Source organism: Gigantopelta aegis, chromosome 14, assembly GCF_016097555.1.
Source record: "Gigantopelta aegis isolate Gae_Host chromosome 14, Gae_host_genome, whole genome shotgun sequence".
Lineage (NCBI taxonomy): Eukaryota > Metazoa > Mollusca > Gastropoda > Neomphalida > Peltospiridae > Gigantopelta > Gigantopelta aegis.
In genome coordinates this window covers 39,277,431-39,294,868 of record NC_054712.1, presented here as the reverse complement: position 1 = coordinate 39,294,868, position 17,438 = coordinate 39,277,431, and the positions used below count along the sequence as shown (strand labels likewise).

The following is a 17,438-nucleotide window of genomic DNA, read 5'->3' as shown; positions in this document are numbered from 1 at the left end:
ACTTGGTAGTGAGATAATGTATTTATAATCCAATCTACTGAAATCTTAAATTTATAATTTTCCAAAAACCTACCGTAACTACTGTTGTGTTGTTGTTATTATTTTTATTTAGGACAATTGTTATTACAAATAATTATAATTAAAAGTAGTGGACAACATTTTTCTAATCGGTTTGACCTGTACTCATTTATACAGTAATTATTTTAAATTATATATTCTGTAGTTGTTGAATGATTTTAGTTTTTGTTGTTTGTTTATTTGTTTATGAAAATAAGTTGTACAGACGTGCATTACAATTTTCACGTTTAGATAACCGTAACCACTGGTGTAAAATTCATCAAAATATCGGCGGGATTATCCCACAGAAGAAGAGTAGGAAAACAACAAACAACGACATTGATATACGCTACGTAACATTCAATTACACAATTTATTAACCACACTGTATATTATTAAATACTGGTACATTAATATCTACAGTTGGAATAATTTATATGTATACACCAGAACATTACTCGATGTCGTAAAATCTCGATGTCATCAACCGTTTGCTCATGAATATTCAGTAAGACTCTCACTGGCTGACGACTCTCAGTGTCTACGATTTAGTCTCTCCCCCACCAAACAGCCCTTTATTTAAAATGCGCTGAGGTTTCATTAAAGAAATATTCCTTTCCTTTTAAAACTAAAAATACCCTTCAATAATTCCCAGATCTGCCTGTTGCATTATTGCCATATTTTATAATTTTATTTGTATGTTCGTCATTGCCCTCCCACAAGAACTGGGATCGATCCCCGTCGATGGGGCCCATTGGGCTATTTCTCGTTCCAGTCAGTGCACCACAACGGATATATCGAAGACCGTGGTATGTGCTATCCTGTCTGTGGGATGGTGCAGATGAAAGATCGCTACTTGCTACTAATGGAAAAATGTAGCGGCTTTTCTCTCCATGACACTATGTTTGACATCCAGTAACCGTTGATTAATAAATCAATGTGCTCTAGTGGTGTCGTTAAACAAAAGAAAACGTTTACTCCCATATTTTATGATTTTATTGATATGTTCCCCATTGCCCTCCCACAAGAATATTATGAATTTGACTAGACGTAACAGTGGCGGATCCAGGGGGGTGGGGTGGGATGGGGGGTGAATAGGGTGGCTAGCCACCCCCTCCTTTCAGGGCAATTTTTTATTTATTTTTTATTTTTATTCCAAACATATACCGTTACTTCAAAGTTTTGTTCAGGAAGATGCAAATAAAGCCATTCCGTTAGCAAAAATAATATGCATCGCCCTGTTGTCAATCAGGTGTACAGTTGAACTGAGTATGGCTTACATCGATAAGGACACACTTAAATCGTTTTCGATATAATACTTTGTTGTAAATCAGGAAAACGGCAACAAATTTATCAACTTTATGGAATTATTAATTAGGAATTAAATCCTCGGAAATCAGTGAAATAAGGCTCTAAAATGTCCAATCCAGCCACCCCCTTTTATTATTTTCTAGATCCGCCACTGCGTAAGCATAATGGTTGTGACAACAAACACCCACGAAATAGTTACTGTATTAATAGACACCAGTCCCGAAAAATGACTAAGGAAAAACCCACGTATTTATCGATTAAATATGTCCGTGTGTGTAGCGTAATGTATTACATCGGTATCAGTCAAAGCCTGATGTGACACTGCAGCAAACGACTTCTTCTATTTTTCAAACTTTAGGTAAGATTTAAGTGTCAAAACTGAATGTCTTAATAATTAATTAGTACTAATAGACAAGTAAATAAAATGCTAGTATGTTACATACTGGATTCGTTTCGGTTTCGATTACCGATTTTAAAACTGTTATACACTCAGCTATTTTACGAGAGTGGTGATCAGTGGTGGGGTGAGTGAGGGAGTGAAGGTGTGCATTTGTTTTACGGGGGAGCTAAATGTTAATTTAATTTCGCCCTTATTAGTTAATAGTGTGTTTAGTTCCTGTTTTGTGACCGTTAACACCGAAGCTAGATGTTCGGGACATTCCGGTTTCCGGTATGATTCGTAATCGGCCGAAATGTTCCGAAAACACAAAATTGATAATCGAGATGTCTGTTGAACAGATTCGAGGTTCACTGCACCCGAATAAACCCGTTTCACATATAACTTATACTCTCCTCTGGGTATAATTAATATGCATTCTCTCTGTAAATTATATCTCTCTGTAGGATATTATATGTTCTCATTCCAGTCAGTGCACCACGACTGGTATATCAAATGCCGTGGTATGTGCTATCCTGTCTGTGAGATGTGCATATAAAAGATCCCTTGCTACTAATGGAAAAATGTAGCGGTTTTCCTTTCTAAGACTACAGTTCAAAATTATCAAATGTTTGACATCCAATAGCCGATGATTAATAAATCAATGTGCTCCAGTGGTGTCGTTAAACAAAATAATCTTTAACTCTAAAATATGACTAATGACGTACATGCACATATTTAATATCCCTTGCTACTAATGGAAAAATGTAGCGGGTTTCCTTTCTAAGACTAGTTCAAAATTATCAAATGTTTGACATCCAATAGCCAATGATTAATAAATCAATGTGCTCCAGTGGTGTCGTTAAACAAAATAATCTTTAACTCTAAAATATGACTAATGACGTACATGCACATATTTAATATCCCTTGCTACTAATGGAAAAATGTAGCGGGTTTCCTTTCTAAGACTAGTTCAAAATTATCAAATGTTTGACATCCAGTAGCCGATGATTAATAAATCAGTGCTCCAGTGGTGTCTTTAAACAAAACAATCTTTAACTCTAAAATACGACTAATGACATACATGTTCATATTTAAGTAATGTCACCTGCATTTGTTTCATATAACAATATTTTAATTTTCTAATTTTACAGCGGAAAGAAACCACTGAAGGATTTACCTGAAGTATTTCAGATAGAAAGTTCATATGGCCACCAACGGTAAGTGTTAAAAAGGAAACAAACTGAAAAAACACACACCAACAGAACAGAACAGAAAAGAGGAGGAACTCCTCCCTTGATACACAAGTCACCATATTGAAAACAAAAATCACAAGGACACGATTTGCTATGCTAAATTAATATGGTTACGGGAAGGAAGGAAGGAAATGTTTTATTTAACGACGCACTCAGCACATTTTATTTACGGTTATGTGGCGTCGGACATATGGTTAAGGACCACACAGATATTGAGAGAGGAAACCCGCTGTCGCCACTTCATGGGCTACTCTTTTCGATTAGCAGCAAGGTGAGGCTATGCTAAATTAATGTAGTTACGAGGCAGTAACTATGGGGTGGGGGGTAGCTGGCCCAGTCGGTAGAGCACTCGCCTGGGATGCGTGGATCGAAGGATCGTCAAGGTATCCATAGACTATTTCCCGTCCTAACCATTGCACCTCGACTGGTATACCAAAGGCGGTGGCATGTGCTGTCCCGTCTGTGGGAAAGTGCATATACATAATAGATATTTCACTGCTAATGCAAAAACGAAGCAAGTTTCTTTTAAGACTATTCAATAGGCGATGATTAATAAATCATTGTGCTGTAGTGGTGTCGGTAAACAAAACATACTGTAAACTTTAAATATTCAATTACATACCAAACTATCGGTAGGTAGGATGTGATGAATATGCGGCTGCTTGGATAAAATAATGTTCGAGGCAAATTAAATGTAATATACTGACGACCAAAAGAAACTTTACATGTATGAAATTTGAATAATTTTATAAATATTGTTGCTAATAAAAAATAACCAATTTAGAAACCACCTTTCAAAGGCTTTGCATGTATCACGAAGTACATTGTGACGTTTAAATGTTGAATTCATGATATTTCCATATCCCACCAAACCGATGGATGAATGTCTATAATTAATACAATGTCAAGCCTTGTAAAGTTTCTTTTGGATGTCAGTATACTAGTATATATTTTTAGGCAATACAAGTATTTTGTCCGACCATTTAGTAGGTCAAATGCCATATGAATATTCCTTTAATGTTAATATGTTGTGGTGTTTTTTTTCTTCTGAACACAGATGTGCTTAGCCGACAAGGACTCACAAAAGTTAAACAACTTGGCAAAGGAAGTTTCGCGTCCGTCTTTCTGTATGAAGAGCAGAACGGGAAGAAACACGCAGTTAAGACAGTGCTCTTTACCCACATGGCCAGCGTTAAGGTAAAAAGGAAAGGAATATATAGTCTTATATATATATATATATATATATATATATATTTGTCTGTCTGTCTGTCTGTCTGTCTATCTATCTATCTTGCTGGGGGTGGGTGTATGTGTGTGTCTGAAGGTTCATCAGCTTTTACATAGGCTACAAATCAAGAAACATCATACCAAAGTTCCTTCCATTTGATTTTATAACAGCCAATAATACTTTATTAACATTTCATGTTTAAAAGCGACGTTGCCACTTTAACTGTATGATATTGTTGTCGTTTCAGGAGTTTGACAAGGTAATACAAGAAGTCGATTTACTGTCCAAATTGTCACACGAGCGGATTGTGTCGTACACCGGCCATATCGTGGACGACAATCGACTTCATATATTCTTGGAGTACATGGAAAGGGTGAGCTCTTCTGTTCATTATTTCACTCGTTTATTTAAGGTGTACTGGTATTTAATTAAAGTACTATCTACATTAATTTTTGTTTACCTGTTTTGTATATACAGTTATAACTGCGGACGTAATTCCATGAGATTTTTGGTGTTCTATGTCTATAATAGTATTTGCTAATATAAATTGTGTTCTTCGAATATAATCGTATTATTAATTTGACTTCTGCGGTATAATGTTATACTTTTCACAATATTATCAAGATGTATTTATCTGTGAGTAGATTAAATCGTATAGTAACAATGATTGGAATTTTTGTCCTTGACATTGTGTTTGTATACATACATACATGTACACATACACACACACACACACACACACACACACACACACACACACACACATATACATACACACATACACATACACAAACATGTATGTATGTATGTATGTATGTATGTATATATGTATGTATGTATACTAGTAGGGGGATGTGGTGTGGACGTAGCCCAGTGGTAAAGCACTCGCCTGATGCGCGGTCGGTTTAAGATCGATCCCCATCGATGGGCCCATTGGGCTATTTCTCGTTTCTGGTATATGAAAGGCTGTGGTATGTGCTATCCTGTCTATGGGATTGTTCATATAAAAGATCCTTTGTTATAATGTAAAAATGTATCGGGTTTCCACTCTAAGACTATATGTCAAAATGACCAAATGTTTGACATCCAATACCGATGATTAATAAATCAATATGCTCTAGAGGTGTCGTTAAACAGGACAAACGTCATTAATAGTAGGGGTCTAGGTGCAGAAATTATACTAATACCACCGGCGTCGTGGTTAAGCCATCAAACAAGGCTGGTAGGTACAGGGTTCGCAGCCTGGTACCGGCTCCCACCCAGAACAAGTGTTAACGACTCAATGGGTAGGTGCAAGACCACTACACCCTCTTCTTTCTCACTAACAACTAACCCAGGGTCCTGGACAGACAGCCCAGATAGCTGAAGTGTGTGTCCATGACAGCGTGCTTGAACCTTAATTGGATATAAACACGAAAACAAGTTGACATGAAATAAAAATGAAATACTAGTATCTGTATTTTTAACGCGTATCTTCCGTTTTAATTAGGGTTCAGTCAAAGAAATCATTGAAGCAACTGGTCCCCTGGATGTCGCTACTTGTTCTGTCTACACCAGACAGATGCTGGACGGACTCACCTACCTACATGGGGATGACATTCACATTGTTCACAGAGATATTAAAGGTATAGAAAGGAAAGGAATGTTATCGTGTAATCAGCTGTCATTGTGAATCTAACACACGGTGACTGTGACAACCAGCCTCGGTGGCACAGTGGTTAAGCAATCGGACTACAGGCTGGTAGGTATAGGGTTCGCAGCCCGGTACCGGCTCCAGCACTTTCTTGTTTGTAGACAGGACAGCACATATCACAGTCTCTAACATACTAATTGTGCAAAACTGGTTAATAGATGTCTGGAGCGCCAAGGTGACAGATGCACCTGGATTATTACTAGTAATCAATATGCAACACATGAAAAGGCACAGCTGCACATATAGTTGCTTATCTTGGCTGTTCTAGCAGTTGCCTTCACCCCGTATCAAAACAGATCGATCCCCGACGGTGGGTCCATTGGGCTATATCTAGTTCCAGCCAGTGCACCACGACTGGTATATCAAAGGCTGTGATATGTACTATCCTGTTTGTGGGATGGTACATATAAAAGATCCCTTGCTGAAAATCGAAAAGAGTAGCCCATGGAGTGGCGACAGCGTGTTTCCTCTCTCAATATCTGTGTGGTCCTTCACCGTATGTCCGACACCCTATAACCGTAAATTAAATGTGTTGAGTGCGTCGTTAAATAAAACATTTCCTTCCTTCCTGTATCAAAACAGATATTTAATCTAAAGGGTTTGGTAGAAACTTTTGAAATTACTAAAATCCAATTGTTGTGCGACTTGATGCATGGGCGGATCCAGGAAATATTTTTAGGGGGGGGGGGGACCAAAAAAGAAGGGCACACTGACTCGTCAAAAGGGCACCTTACTACAAGTTTTGATATTTACAATTAATATGAATTCCTTTGTGTATATAATTATCAGTGTAGGAACGGAAGTGTACACTAAACAATATTTTTTATAGCTGCCGTTTTCTATACCGCTAGCTACACCATTCACCTTAGAACCTATGCAGTAGTTAATAATGCAACTACAGAAAAACACGTCAACGTCACCTAACCTTACGATTTCTACCGTGGTCTGACTCGGTAATAAAAGCTCCAGTTTCGGGAGCAAGCATGCACATATTTTTAGTGCAATTAACTCTGGTAACAAATCATACATCATGATGTATATTAAATTTAATACTGATAATTAATCGATCGATGCAAATATATACATTTTTGGTGAAAATACGCAAACAAATCGGAGGTAACATTTTCATAAACATCCGTTCAAACACGCAATAGTTAGGAGTATAATATTGTTTTAATAACAATAGCTTAATTTGTTAACTGAATAATTTTAATTATCAATGCAACAAATACAGAAGCACACTATAAATCAGTATTAAAAAAGTAATACTGTACGTCGATGGTATTTAGCGAGATCGTATCAATATATGTATACAATACTTGAACAATTCCATAGCAACCAAATGTTCTCAGTTGCTATCAACGCAACATTCAGCACAATAAAATAACTTAACAGGGAGCCCAGTCTGTCATTGTCAGGCAATGTGTAACGGAGACAATTTCATATGTAGTTTAATACTAATAGTTACGATGAACTATCCACAGTGCAGTTATCAATATTATGCACAACCATTAAGCATTCCATAGTAACAACTTGTTTTGATAATGATATATACCAGTATTAGAGAACAATCAACATAATTACACATCACGCAGTCCAGTGCCATTGTCAGGCAACGTGTAATGGACACAATTTGAGATATTCCTCAGTTATCTACCCTCAGCATAAAGCATGTAGGTGGCGTTCAATTTGTAGTTAGGCCTATCGACAGGGAAGTGAATAAGAAATATGTTTAAAAAATAACGATGCCATCCTGTTGTTGGGTCCCTGGCTGTATAATCGAGGATGGGGCATAAAGTTCTTAAAAGATGACATTGTAAACAAAATAGCTGGTTAATCGCGATTACAAGGTGTAGTCACTATAAAACATTCGCTACTAGACCACAACGCCTGTTTGGCCCCTCTATCGATCCTAAAGGGAAGCCAACTCTATTGCCATTATAGGGAAATCAATAATATCTCCCATTTCACACGTATATACGATGCACTAATCACTAGCAAATAATCATATCTATCTAGTGGGAAAGCGACATGACAACCAACGTTTTGCTCACACAATTGCCATGATGGATTCTTGAAACATTCTGCGACGATGCTTTCGTAAGAACATGCTAATGATTTCAGAAATGTCAATTTTCATAGAATGATGAATATGCATCAAGGCAAGTCCTGCTAGTCTGTCTTCTCCCATGGTATTTCGTAAGAAGGTTTTGACACGCCGTAGTGCAGAAAACGAACGTTCTGCCGATGCACTGCCAACAGGCATTACACAGGCAATGGCAAGCAATACTTTCACGTTGGGAAAGACTGCCTCGTTACATGCTCGGTATGACTGCAACAACGAATCTGGAACAAGATCTGTTGAACATTTCCTGTTTCTTGACCACTGCATCACTGATTCCTGGAAACTCATATTCGTAGAATCTGTTGAGGAGGATTCATTGCCAATAGATGTCCACATCTTTTTCCAGCTACCTAGTTCTGATTTGAGGTTAAGTGGTGTTGGTAGGTCAGTTTTCCAGAACTGCAGATCTGTATGTAACAATTCTATGTCACTGGTTTTGACAATCAATTTGGGAATAAGGCCAAACAAATGACGACACTTACAGGCATCCTCTGAAAACCTACTTTCCATCTCTGTGATAAGGTGGTCTAAAAAGGGAATAGCTATCGAGTTCCTGAAGTATTGCTCTGTAGTGGAACTTGGAATGTTGTCACGATGTTGCTGAAATCTACCACCTACACGTGACATTGTGACATATCCACCTATGTCTTCGGAGAGTTTGACAGCCTCACCGTACCAATCTTTGAATATGCCATCGATGTTGCTTCTATTCGATTTCAAGTCAGTAACCGACTGACCAATGAGATTGTAGGCTTCATAGCAATCTAGATCACTTCACTGCAGAAGCTTCGCTATAGGCATGACAGACAGAAGACAACTTTTGATGGTCAAGAATGCCATTATAAATGGGAATGACTTGATGGTTGTTAACAATCCCTGAGCTGTGGTTCTCGTGTTGGCATCCCACAACCAATTTTCTTCACCATATATGTCAGGATATAGTGCAGGATTAACAATAGCATCCAGGCATGTCGTCAGTTGTGAGTACAGCTCATGGAATGTGTCGTAGCAACTGTGGCGTTCCACCCATCTGGTTTTACATAAACCAAGAAGTTTCTTTTTGGTACTTTCACATTTTAGTTTAGCAAGTACCTGTTCAAAAAAAACGTTGTCGTTTCGGAGAATTGTGAAATAATAAGTATATTTCATTTAATGAACCTATCATGTTTCTAACAGGCGTCATCTTGCACGAAGCTGCGATCGAAAGGTTTAGAACGTGACTGTTACAATGTGTGTATAGAGCTTTCGGAGCAACATTTCGAATTCTCCCATTTACACCATTGACCTCACTAGACATGGCTGATGCACCATCATAAGCTTGCCCACGTAAGTTATCAATGTTTAGTTCGTTTGCCCGCAAAATATCAAGGATGCTTTCCGATATTGCTTTACCTGTGGTGCGTTTCAAAAACGAGTAATTGAAGAATGCTTCGATAATTTCAACATTATTTACGTCATTTGTTTGCAAAAATCTCAAACAAAGAGATAGGATTTCCTGATTGCCAAATGTGTCAGTAACCTCATCTGCCATTATGGAAAAGAATGGACTAGGTGATCCAGCTTTAATGCCTAATGTTAAGTGGTGTCGAATAAAATCTCCGATAAGGACTACAATTTCATTTTGTATAGTTTTGCTGGTGTATTTCGATGTTTGTTTTCCTCTTTCTAGATGAGTGTGCAGAATTTTATCACTTTTCGCCATGAGATCAAGAGTTGCTAAGAAATTGCCACGATTAGAAGCTGTACTACTACTGTCATCTCGATGTCCTCTAAGCGCAATATTCTGTTTTCCACAAAAAACAACTGCATCAACAATGCATTTCAAAATATGCAAGTTATCTTCAAACAGTTGTTTTCTTTTCCGGTCTAAGATACAATCCACCTGTTGTGAGGGTTTACTCGAATTCTGTTTGGCTATTTTTGCAGCAATCAGGGCATCTTTGTGGTAGTCAAGGCGCATATGGTTATCTAGAATACCATCTTTTGAGCCCTTGGCTTTTCTGGGGTTTGTAAATGCTTTATTTACTAAGACACCAACACTTTTATTGCGGGGCGGAAACATAACACAGTACTTGCAGAGTCCGCCTTCTAATAAAGGACTGTACACTAACCATGTATACTCGTCCAGCCACTGAGACCTAAAAACTAGTGTTTTTTCATCACCCCTTTGTCTTACAACTTGTGAACAAAATGTTTTATATCCCACCGGAGGCACAAAATGTTGTTCCATGTATTTGCACTTTTCATTATCACTAAAGTGACGGACATCAATTTTATTTTTAACGATTTTTCCAAGGTCAAAGTAAGAATGATCATTGAAATCAGTAACAACGGATCCATCATGCGTTGAAGCTGTGTCTCCTGATACAACGACTCCATCCTGAGTTGAAACTGTGTTACACATAGCAACGACTCCATCCTGAGTTGAAACTGTGTTACCAGTAGCAAGGACTCCACCCTGAGTTGAAGCTGTGTCTCCTGATACAACGACTCCATCCTGAGTTGAAACTGTGTTACACATAGCAACGACTCCATCCTGAGTTGAAACTGTGTTACCAGTAGCAACGACTCCATCCTGAGTTGAAACTGTGTTACCAGTAGCAATGACTCCATCCTGAGTTGAAACTGTGTTACCAGTGCAGGCCAAACTAAAACGTAATTAAAACAGAGTTTTATTATGGATGTAACCTTTACAGCTAATAAACACTGGGTGTAGGACATCCGCTGTTGCCGATTAGTCACGTGACCACTAACAATCAAAGTGTGCATGTATTATAACACTTTTATTTGTATATAACCAGTGGTTATTATATAAAGAGGCACTTGTAAAATATAACTGTAAAGGGCACTATAGCAATGACTGTCTAGGCTAATAAAATAATTTTATTCCTGCATATTTATTGGTTTTATCCATAAATGTTTGCCGCATTCCGTTAAACGCCAACGCAACGGTCCGAAACGGAACCGCGCCAAAACGGAATCTTCATTTCCCGCAAAAACGGTTCAGTTTAAACGGCCCTTCATCCTCGCAAAGCAAAACAAGCACGCGACAAAATAGAACCATTGTTGCCCGCAAAAAACGGTTCAGTTTTAACGGCCCTTCAATCTCGCGGAAACGAAACCATTCCAAAATGGACTGAGGCGAAAACGAACGTTCGTCGCCGAAAAAATAGTTCAGTTTTATCACTATTTCGATCGGAACACCAACGTTTTCAGCTGGGATACTTTCGTAAACGATTTATATGCAAAGGAGCATTGTTATCGGTCGTACGATGCATTTCTCATTAGTATTTCAAGTCGTATACATTTATTAATTATAAGTCGTCCAAAGAATTTCTCGGTCCGAATGCGTCGTTGTCAAAAGCCGGTTCGATCATGTGCTGAAAGGAAATCTACCCAAATATTACTCTTGTATAAGATATCATTTCATTGGCTGGTAGTGTTATAGTCTAAAAATAGCCTTGGGATTGCCAGTGCCACAGATTGTGAATCGTGGGTATTTTTGTAAATCTGGTAATGGCGGTAATACTTTTTGCCGTGGACGTAAATTTGCGTTTTCATCTGCATTCGTTATCACTCATTCCAGTTTCGATCATAGACTAATAATTTTAAATATGGATGTTATTCACGTATGGATTTTTTTAATACTTTTTTTAATTATAATTTTTTTTTTTTTTTTTTTATTTTTTCAATTTTATCAATAAAATAGGTAGAGTCGGCTGAAAATATTAGGGTCGGTCGGGTTACCCTAAACACAACTATTTTTTTTTTTTTAGGCCCTAGGTAGGGCAGATATATATAAAAACGATACAAAGGGGCACTTGTAAAATATAACTCTAATGGGCACTATAGCAACGACTGTCTAGGTAAGGTAGATATATATAATATATATATAAACGATACAAAGGGCACTTGTAAAATACAACTGTAATTTAAGGGCACTACTCTAGGAACGACTCTCTATAGTTACACATAAAAATGACAGAGCCTATTTTTCATTACTAATTTTGATGATCAGTAGTACAATTTGAAAGCAAACATTATTAGGCTATCGTTATGCAATGTTGAACAGACAACTTTCAAGCGCTCATAACTAATGGAAGGGCGCCACGGGAAATTTCAGAATGCTACATGGCTGATGCCATCAAAGTTAATTGTTAAATTTCCTAGTAGATAAGAATATATAGCCTAGGGAAGAAAAAAACCAATGGACAACAATTCAAGATAAACTTACTTTAAAAAACCATCTAGCTTTTTACATCGCTTAGCTTCATGAAATAAAGTATTTTTAAGCAATTTTCTTCGTCGCTCCTTTCGCGGCATGGTTGTCTGTATAATTCGTGTGACGTCACATCAGCGATCTACAGTTCTACGTCATAATATACTAGCAATAATGAAGTAAATTGGCGTCACTCGCGTTAGAACCTCAATGGGGCCCCATTGAGACTCAATAACACAGACACATATCTGCAAGCTTGCGCATGTACACGAAAATCTTGATTTCATTTATCTACAATATAATTATTGTTTACTTAAAAAAAAAAAAAAATTCTACAAACAAAAAGGGCACTTGGACATTTTGAGGGCACTTGAACAATTTTTTGGGGGGGACGCGTCCCCCTGGTCCCCACCCTTGGATCCGCCCATGTGATGCGCGTTTAAAACTTAATACTTAGTCATATGTTCTTTATGTCTGTTTGAGGCTAAAAGAAATGATGTAAAAAACATGATGTCAAAATAGCACTCTTTTGTTATGACTATTTCGCCAGTAATTTGTTCTTCAGCTGCCAATGTTTTGCTGGACGGTGACGGGAACGTGAAGTTGGCAGATTTCGGGATCTCCAAAGAGTTGCAGACGCTACGATCTGACCTTCGAACTCAGGCCGGGACCTATTACTGGATGGCCCCGGAAGTCATTAGGGCGGAGAAATATGGCAGGAAGGTGGATATTTGGTGAGACATAGTTCATACTTCATGTCGTGTTTAAAAAATAGAGTTTGTGCTTGTGTTTAGAGTCGATCCCAGTCGGTGAACCCATTGGGCTGCATCTCGTTCCATCCAGTGCACCACGACTGCTATATCCAAGACCGTGGTATGTGCTATCCTGTCTGTTGGATGGTGCATATGAAAAGGTCCCTTGCTATTAATGAAAAAAAATGTAGCGGGTATCCTCTTTAGTAGTACTAAACCAAGTAACTTCCGGCCGGGTCAAAGTTCGAGGTGCACCCAACTTTTGATAGAGAAGTAAACACCACAAGTCCTGTGATTGGTTATAAATGTGAGTGTGTTGGTTGAAAAACAAAAGTTTCATCTGGGCAAAAAATCTATGCAATTTTATTTCATCTAGTACCACCGTGTCAAGTAGCCTTGTGCTTGAAACATGTATGAGGTACCTGTAAAAAAATGTACTTTGTTCGGAACTAGGGTATTCATAGACACTACCCGTTATCTCTGAAATGAGCAGCTTCACCCCCATTTTTTTCTGATTCACTTTAATGATGAGGGGTGGTAGTATTTATATCTGTGGTGTTTATGTCGATACACTGCAGGTAGGAGTTTTAGCCACATATGTTATTATTGTTGTCTATGCGATTTGGTTTGGTTTTTATGCACCCTATAATAACCATATGTTTGACATCCAGTAGCCGATGATTAGTAAATCAATGTGCTCTAGTGGTGTCATTAAACAAAAAGAAACTTAACTTGAGTACTAGAACTTTTTTTAAAATCAGGGTTCTACTACTTTGATGGTTTTGGCTGCCCGATCTATTTGCAACTAATTTGTTTTATATTTAGGTCTGACGCAAATTATTTCGATTTTAAGCTTATTATTATAACATTTGTTTTTGTTTCTCCTAAAATAGTTTATAGAATAGTTTTAGTTAACCCCACCTCCACCCACCGCCATGTCTTGGAGACATCCGCTGGGAAATTAGGAAAATGTGCCCAAGACAGACGTGAATGAACCTTCATTGAATGTGAGCACGTGTAAAGTGGTTGATTGTTTGAAACTAGAATATGCATTTTACTAATGTTACCTTTCATAACAGTTCAGCATCTGTTTTGTTTACAAATGCATAAATATAAAGCTTATGATCTATATATTTAATTATGGTTAACAAATCTTATATTATGGGGCGGGACGTGGTATGTGTTATCCTGTCTGTGGGATAGTGCATATTAAAAGATCCCTTGCTGCTAATCGAAAAGAGTAGCCCATTAAGTGGCGACAGCGGGTTTCCTCTCTCAATATCTGTGTGGTCCTTAACCATATAACCGTAAACAAAATGTGTTGAGTGCGTCGTTAAATAAAACATTTCCTTCCTTCCTATTATTATCTCCCCTGTGTCAAAGTTCGAGTACGGAGTAAAAGCATCTACTGCTCTGATTGGTAGTATTGAAACATATTTCATCGCTTTTTAAAGAACAAATGGATTAGGCATAAGTTATACAACTTACTAGGCCTTCTCCATAATGCATACATTTTACGACAGTAATGTATTTTTGCAATTTAAATACGAACAGAAATAAATATTATTGAAAAACAGAAAGAAGAAAGAATAAAGGAAACAGAAAAATATTGGTAGCAATATGCGGAATTAATTATTTCTATAAATACTTTTATCTATTACCACTAAATCACAGGGCTCAGTGGTGTCGTTGTTAAGTCATCGGCCATAAGGCTGTTGGGTACTGGGTTCGTAGCCCGGTACCGGCTCCCACCCAGAGCGAGTGTTGACGACTTAATGGGCAGGTGCAAGGCCACTACACCCTCTTCTCTCTCACTAACTACTAATAACCGACAACTAACCCATTGTCCTGGATAGACAGCCCAGATAACCGTGTGCCCAGGACAGCGTGATTGAATCTTAATATAAGCCCGAAAAATATTTTGAGTTATCTCCCATTTATTCTCAGGCTTAAAGTGCGGCTAGTTATACACACTAAGTATTCAAATCACCGAACAAGTGACGCAAAACTATTTTATACAACCCGCATGGAATTGAACATAATTTTCAACTTTTGTTTTGATATTTTCCTTATTTTTAATATCATTATGTTATTTTTAATATTTCTTTCCAGGAGTCTCGGTTGTACTGTGGTAGAGATGCTGAACGGAAAACCACCCTTACACCAATACACACCTCACCAGGCTATACTTAAAGTAGGTCGAGGTGACCCACTAGAATACCAGTTACCTGGAGACGCCGGGGAACTAGCTGCTGTTAGGTCTTTCCTGGAGAAAACCTTTCAGAAACAGTACAGCGATCGACCCACTGCCGTGGAGCTGTCACATGACCCTTTCGTTGCACTACAAAGTGGACAGTTTTAGAGCTCGCGGTATAGGGAACAGTTTCAGGGCTTCTAGATACTGGTAGCCCCATTCCCATGGCTAGTGATATTCAATGTTGGGCTAGTAAATAACTACTATTGCCATGCCAGATGGCTAGTGATTTTTTTTGGGTCAAATGTTGCAGTCGAAGTCTATTTTGTAAATATGAATATCCTGTCCACACCCCAAACCCCCAATGTTTGTGTTTTAAACTCTATCTCCCTCTTTAGGTGACATGTTTGATTATTACTATTATTTAGTAAAATTGTATTAACTTAAATTAAAGTAGGGCTAGTAAAATTTTTTATCATGGCTAGTACATTTTTAAAAAATCACTGGTCCCATGGCTACTGGATTTTATCAAAATTCTAGAAGCCCCGAGTTTTAATAATAAAAACATATCAGCAACTATGGCAGTTAAGAAAATGGACACAGCAAAAATATGTCACGGCAGTTTTGTCGTTAATGTGTAAGAGAGTAATTTAATTTGTAAGTATTAGCCTACAATAAATAAACAAATAATAAAAAGTTATTTAAAGAACTGAAAGTTCTTTGGCAAAATGAGTGCCGCAGAAAATTGAAAACACCGCGACAATTTCCACGGCATTGCCGATTGTCCTGGTAAATTACCAGGATTGTCTGATTTAGATTGTTTTACACATCTGGTGAACAAAAACAAACACTGTGTAAGATTATTTTCTAGATATAACACACAGGGATGTGGTGCGTGTGACAGACGAATTTAAAGAAATCTGATTGACTGCTGTACGGTGATGACAAGCACGCCAAAGCCAAACTGACCAATGAAATGAACAAGTTCATGAACTTGAATTTGCATATGCGAAAGCGCCATAAATATTAAGATGTAGTTAGGGGGGGGGGGGGGAGAGAGATAGATGGTATTTAACGGTCATTCATGCAGTATCGGTGTGTGTGTGTGTGTGTGTGTGTGTGTGGTGTGTGTGTGTGTGTGTGTGTGTGTGTGTGTGTGTGTGTGCATAGCCCAGTGGTAACCCGCTCACTTTCTGTGCGATCGGTCTAGGATCGATCCTCGACGGTGGACCCATTGGGCTATTTCTCGTTCCAGCCAGTGCACCACGACTGGTACATCAAAGGTCGTGGTATGTGCTATCCTGTCTATGTATATAAAAGATCCCTTGCTACTAATGGAAAACTGTAGCGGGTTTCCTCTCTAAGACTATATGTGAAAATTACCAAATGTTTGACATCCAATAGTCGATGATTAATGAATCAGTGTGCTCTAGTGGTGGTGTTAAACAAAACAAACTTTCACTTTTTCATATAATATTATTTATTTTGTACTGTTGTATGTTTAGGTCATATGCAAATAATGTCTTTTGCTTTTAATCCGGTGAGCACTACTACGTAATTTAACGAGTGGCCGTTAGATACCATTTATCTTAGAACTCGTTGATTAAAAAGTATTGAATTCACTTTCACTTGTCAAGATACATTTTTAAACAACCGTTGTAAGAAAAATAGTACATGTATCTAGCGGCCAGTCATGTAGTATTTATCTATATAAACTAGAAGCATAAGTCGATAATGAACTCAGGAAATACATTTCTGATGTATATATTTATCAAAATGTATAAAATGTATTAAAATTATTTTTAAAATAATGTTTTATAATCATAATTCTTTTGTTGCTGTTTGCTGTATAATTCCGTCGAAGACAGTCCTCAGTCGCTGAAATCATTTATGGTTATCATTTTTAGGACAGCTTTAAGAACAGAATGGGGCGTTCATGCAACAGCAGGGATCGAAATTGGCTGACATTACAGCCGGATATTCGATCCGGTAAGCAACAAATTATGCAGGACCGATTCAAAACTTTTTGTTTCTTTTCAACTAGTTTCGTGCTTATATCCAATTAAGGTTCAAGCACGCTGTTCTGGGCACACACCTCAGCTGCCTAGGCTTCCTGTCCAGGACAGTGGTTAATTGTTAGTGGTTAGTAGGAGTGTTAGTGAGAAAGAAGAGGGTGAAGGGAAGCGAACTCTGTACCTACCAGCTTGTAGGCTTAACCACTGCACCA

The 17,438-nt window shown here is 37.9% G+C and overlaps 1 protein-coding gene across 1 annotated transcript; it reads left to right on the top strand.

The window, feature by feature from the left end:
- The first annotated feature begins 1,591 nt into the window (after nt 1-1,591).
- LOC121389547 (mitogen-activated protein kinase kinase kinase 3-like) lies at nt 1,592-15,528 on the top strand. The gene is made up of 7 exons (XM_041521215.1): nt 1,592-1,726; nt 2,899-2,964; nt 4,058-4,197; nt 4,476-4,601; nt 5,718-5,853; nt 12,831-12,999; nt 15,130-15,528. The coding sequence occupies exons 2-7, from the start codon at nt 2,952-2,954 to the stop codon at nt 15,377-15,379; spliced, it is 834 nt and encodes a 277-aa protein (XP_041377149.1). The 5' UTR covers nt 1,592-1,726; nt 2,899-2,951; the 3' UTR covers nt 15,380-15,528.
- The last annotated feature ends 1,910 nt before the right edge of the window (nt 15,529-17,438 follow it).